Below are 4,997 nucleotides of genomic sequence, written 5' to 3'. Positions count from 1 at the left end.
CCTCGCCCCCACGCTGACAGCCCAGCGGGCTCTGACTCGCCAGGAGGCGGGGCGGGGGCTGTGGCGGCATCCCTGGGGCGCCTCCAGCCGGCTTCTCTCTCCTGCAGGCACCTGGCCCACGGGGAGCCGCACTCTACCTCTTTCTGGCTTCGGGTGACACTGGGGGTCATCGGGGCTGCCGTCACTGCTGTCCTCAGCTTCTCACTCTACAGGGCCCTGGTGAAGAGCCGATGAGGCCTCAGGGGCCCCCGGGTGCCGGTGTTGGGGCCACCTGTTCGAGGGAGCCTACTTCTCCCTGAAACTGGTTTCTGGGGACACTTTGCCTGTTGCCCTGCCCCTGCCCCGAGATGTATAGGTGGGTCCCCAGGTCCAGGGGCCACTGGGCATCATGGGTGAGGAGGCCAGTGACCACAGACTCCAGTAATTCTCAAGGCTCCACACCTTTCTGGTCCCAGGCAGCCAGTGGGTGTGAAGGGCAACCGAAGACAGAACTTTGGGCCCGAGGCAGAGGGGGGGCAGGAAGCGGTGTGGCACCGTGTGGCCCTCCTCCCTGGTCTGGAGGTGGGTCCAGTGCCGCGCCCCTCACAGAAGGCATCAGCGTGGGTTTCCTGATTAAACTTCGCTGGTGTCTTTTGCATCTCGAATCCTGCTTTCTGAAGACGACTTTTCTTGAATCCACTTAAAATGTGTCCTTTGTCTCGCATGGGTTTGAAAGCTCACCACTGACACCCCCCCATGCCTCCTCCAGGCCTGGAGCCTCACTCCGGGCTCTCACTCATGCCCCATGTGCAGCTTGCCAGCCTCTGCACCCTTAAAGGTCCACGCTGACCCAGAGGGCATCTGATACCTGAGAGCCTCCTGCTGCCCGCCGCTCCCCCTGGGGCCGCGTGTGCCCGCAGCACGGCCTCCCCCGTCCACACCACACCCCCAGTCTTCCCATCCCATCGGCCAGGCTGAGGTGGGACGGGGCGTGCCCAGATGTCCCGCTTCTGGTGCGCAGGTCGGGCCCCGGCCTGGGGGATCTGCCCTGTGTCCTCACGAACTGACCAGCGGCCCCACTGGGCAGGGGGCAGCCAGACAGCCCCAGCCTGCAGGGCTGAGGAGGGGGCCCAGCTTGGGCTTCCCAGGCGTTTACTCAGTATGTGTCGTGGGGTCTGGAGCAGAGAGCCCGTGGTGTGGCCGGGGGCCCTTCCTTCCTGCCATCACAGTCCCAAGAGGCACCTTCTCCAAGTCCCAGTATGTTCTTTGTAGGAGGTTGGGGGGCTCCCTGCTCCACAGGGTGCTCAGGACGGCTGAAGGGTCGTGGGTGACTGAAATTGCCCCTCCACCGTCCCTCCCGGCCCGCTGGCCTCCAGGTCTCTGTCACCTCCGTTGCTAGAGGGGTCCACTCGCCCCCCCCAGGGAGCAGCGACCTTTCCTTGCTCGTGGCAGTCTTGTGCGTTGGGGGCTCCGGCCCGGTGTCCGTGGCTCCACAGTGAACTGGAACCCACCTCACAGCTGTGGGTCGGTCTCCCTGGACTAAGCAGGGTCAGCTGCACGGAGCGTCCTGGACTCCTGCTAGTTGCCCTGGTGGCCTGGGTGCCCACAGACTGGTGCATTCTTGCTGCCCACTTGCAAGCATGTCTGGCAGGCAGGCCGGCACCTTTTAGGGAGGCCTGACCTGGTAAGGACCCACAGGCAGTGCGGTGGTCGGGAGGGCTTCCCGGAGGAGGTGGCTTCAGCGCTGAGGCCCCAAGCAGAGGGGCGCGCGCGGGAGGGATCTGGGCGCTGCCCTGTGACCCTGTGAGCGGCCCCGGCCCGGAGCGGCGAGGCAAGGCCCCTGCTCCCGTCGTGGCTGTTCCTGCCTGCGGCGCGTCCGCATNCTCTATGGACAGGAGCTCGCTGCTGCAGCTGCTCCAGGAGCAGGTGCGTGGGGTGGGTGGGGGGCGCCGGCACCGCCCCCGCCGCAGCCCCCCGCCGCTGGGCTGGGCCGAGGCGACCGAGCTCCCAGAGAGCCGGGTCCAGCCCCCGCTTGGCGCCCAGCCTCTCAAGCCCCCTCGCCCACGACCTTAGCCCCCTGAGTGAGACCCCAGGAGAGGGCTAGCCAGACCAGGGCGCCTGGGGAGGCTCGGGAGGGAGACTGTCCTCAGACCTTGGCCCTATCCTTCTAGGAGGATGGGCGGGGCAGAAATGAGGTGGGGAGGCCCCTAAAAGCTGTAGGAGCGGAAGGTCTGGGACCCGGCTCTGGTGTCCTGGCAGCTCCTGGGACTATGTGGGTGCAGAGGTCTGGTCCCAGGGTGTGTGGAGCCTGCCTGTCCCAGCTGGCCTGACCCACCCTCAAGCCTTGGCCGGCGGCCCCCCACCCCCACCCCAGCAGCTGGACCCCGAGAACACAGGTTTCATCGGTGCGGACACCTTCACTGGCCTGGTGCACAGCCATGAGCTGCCTCTGGACCCGGCCAAGCTGGACATGCTGGTGGCCTTGGCCCAGAGCAACGAGCGGGGCCAGGTCTGCTACCAGGAGCTGGTGGACCTGGTCAGTGCCATGACGGGCAGACAGCAGGGGTACGGGCCCAGGCCTGGCCAGAGTAGGGTGGGCAGGCATCCCTCACTCCCTGCCCTTCCCACCAGGGAGGGGTGTGGACTTGGAGCAGGGACTCAGACTCTGCGAGAAGCTGGGTGGGCCAAAGGGGCAGGGTGGCTGGGGGGGGTTGGGCAGGGAGTATGATGGCCCATGCTTAGGGCCCCCCCCCCAGATCAGCAGTAAACGCTCCAGCAGCTTTAAGCGGGCCATCGCCAACGGACAGAGGGCCCTGCCCCGGGACGGGCTGCTGGACGAGCCAGGCCTGGGTGTCTACAAGCGGTTTGTGCGCTACGTTGCCTACGAGATCCTGCCGCGGGAGGTGGACCGCCACTGGTACTTCTACCGGCACCGCAGCTGCCCACCCCCCGTGTTCATGGCGTCGGTCACCCTCGCCCAGGTGCGCCTGCCGTCCGCCACCCTGCCCGCCGCGCACGTGCCTGGCCTCCCCTGGCCCCGACCCTTCTGTCCCCCAGATCATCGTGTTCCTGTGCTACGGGGCCCGTCTCAACAAGTGGGTGCTGCAGACCTACCACCCCGAGTACATGAAGAGCCCCCTCGTGTACCATCCCGGCCACCGCGCTCGAGCCTGGCGCTTCCTCACCTACATGTTCATGCATGTCGGGTGAGTCGGGGCCCACCGCTGCCATCTCTCTGGTGGAGTCAGGAGGCCTCAGTCCCTCAAGGCGGGGGCTGGTGGCCTGACAGCTGACTTCGCATCTGTTCACACCCACACGGCCAGCCTGGAGCAGCTAGGGTTCAACGCACTCCTGCAGCTGATGATCGGGGTGCCCCTGGAGATGGTGCACGGTCTGCTCCGCATCAGCCTGCTCTACCTGGCCGGTGTGCTGGCAGGTGAGGCAGGCACGTGCCCCCTGGCCTCGTCACTGGTGAGCCTCACCCTCACGGCTCTCCCTTTGCTCACACAGGCTCCCTGACTGTCTCCATTACCGACATGCGGGCCCCTGTGGTGGGGGGCTCTGGTGGGGTCTACGCCTTGTGCTCGGCACACCTGGCCAACGTCGTCATGGTAACAGGGCAGACTGTGGGGCGGGCGTGGGGAGGGTACCGCGGGGCCTGTCTCACAGCCTCTGTCTCACGCTCCATCAGAACTGGGCTGGGATGAGGTGCCCCTACAAGCTGCTGAGAATGGTGCTGGCCTTGGTGTGCAGTAAGTAGGGGGTCAGGGGGCTGGGGGGCCTCAGCCGAAGGCCACGGTGCCTCCCACCTGCTGCCTTTCTCTGCAGTGAGCTCCGAGGTGGGCCGGGCCGTGTGGCTCCGCTTTTCCCCACCACTCCCTGCCTCAGGCCCACAGCCCAGCTTCATGGCACACCTGGCAGGTGCAGTGGTCGGGGTCAGCATGGGTCTGACCATCCTGCGCAGCTACGAGGAGCGACTTCGGGACCAGTGTGGCTGGTGGGTGGTGCTGCTTGCCTATGGCACCTTCCTGCTCTTTGCCATCTTCTGGAATGTCTTCGCCTATGACCTGCTAGGCGCCCACATCCCCCCACCACCCTGATGGGCTCCCGGGGGCCACACAGGCCAGGGCACAGGCGCGCGTGGGCCAGCCATCGGGCGAGCCTGTGGGTCCGTCCTCTGTGAATGTACATCTCAAGACTGCTTGTCCTCCGTGGGGACCGGTGGGCCCTGTTGCCCACGGCGTCCAGGCCAAGCCTTACATCAGCCCTGGCCACCCCCTCCCGGGCCCTGGGGAGGTAGGACTGCCTAGCCAGACAGTGGTGGTCCCCAAGTGTGGCCCTGGAGGAGATCCTGTCCCGGCCTCTCCCCCACGACTTGCGGTCTGAGCCTTTTTGGAAAACGAATAAATATTTTACACAGCACCAGGTGGCTGCACCGGGGCTCTGAGGGCGGGCCTGGCCTCCCTCCCGCTCACTGAGCAGACCGTGAGGGCCTCTCCCTCCGTGTGGACGGCCTGAGCTTCTCTCTTCACTCTTTTGCACTGGTATGCGGGCTGTAGGGGGAGCAGGTGTGAGCGGGGAGTGGGGTGGTCCTCACAGTCAGGTGAGAGTTCAGCAAGCATTTATTGAGATCCTGCAGCAGCCAGCCTCCTTGGCCAGCTTGCCACTCAGAAACCTGTGGCCTGAGGTTGCTGCGCAGGTGAACCACGGCCAACTCAGTCAGCCTGAGTCCTGTGCTACTTGGCTGGCATGGTGTCATCAGGTGGCGGGGGACCAAGGTCTGGGCACGGCTTCTGCCCCACAGCCCATGCCCACAGTGCTGTCTGCACACGGTGAGGGGTCCACAGCCCTCGGGGACTATCTAGGGAGGGGCAGAGGCAGTCTGGGGCCCAGGACGCTGGCCACTCTATCCTGTACGCCAGCCCGGCCCGGGATTCGGACGCCCTCCCCGCCTTCTGACGGGCCTGCCCTCTGCGCTGTGCTCTCGCACCGGGCGCCGGCTCAACGCTGCGGCTTGA

The 4,997-nt window shown here is 66.1% G+C and overlaps 2 protein-coding genes across 5 annotated transcripts in view; both read left to right on the top strand.

Moving 5' to 3' along the window:
- Positions 1–644, top strand: part of RHOT2 (ras homolog family member T2) — a 5,585-nt gene extending 4,941 nt beyond the window's left edge. Inside the window, 1 exon segment of the mRNA XM_077762700.1 lies at positions 108–644. Within this exon segment, the coding sequence (XP_077618826.1) occupies positions 108–234 (127 nt within the window). The 3' untranslated portion in view covers positions 235–644.
- Positions 645–2,315: 1,671 nt separating this feature from the next.
- RHBDL1 (rhomboid like 1) lies at positions 2,316–4,401 on the top strand. 4 transcript variants are annotated; one of them, XM_077762691.1, is made up of 7 exons: positions 2,316–2,515; positions 2,759–2,960; positions 3,037–3,185; positions 3,303–3,415; positions 3,490–3,590; positions 3,671–3,731; positions 3,901–4,401. In XM_077762691.1, exons 1-7 carry the CDS (start codon positions 2,418–2,420, stop codon positions 4,077–4,079), a joined length of 903 nt encoding a protein of 300 aa, XP_077618817.1. In that variant the 5' UTR covers positions 2,316–2,417; the 3' UTR covers positions 4,080–4,401. The 4 variants fall into 4 exon arrangements, with proteins under 4 accessions (XP_077618817.1, XP_077618814.1, XP_077618816.1 ...); XM_077762688.1 differs by having other exon boundaries at positions 3,808–4,401; XM_077762689.1 differs by having other exon boundaries at positions 2,353–2,515; positions 2,736–2,960; positions 3,808–4,401.
- Positions 4,402–4,997: the final 596 nt, after the last annotated feature.

The sequence above is a fragment of the Crocuta crocuta genome, unplaced genomic scaffold (assembly GCF_008692635.1).
Source record: "Crocuta crocuta isolate KB4526 unplaced genomic scaffold, BGI_CrCroc_1.0 scaffold234, whole genome shotgun sequence".
In the NCBI taxonomy this organism is placed as follows: domain Eukaryota; kingdom Metazoa; phylum Chordata; class Mammalia; order Carnivora; family Hyaenidae; genus Crocuta; species Crocuta crocuta.
This window is presented reverse-complemented; position numbering and strand designations above follow the sequence as displayed.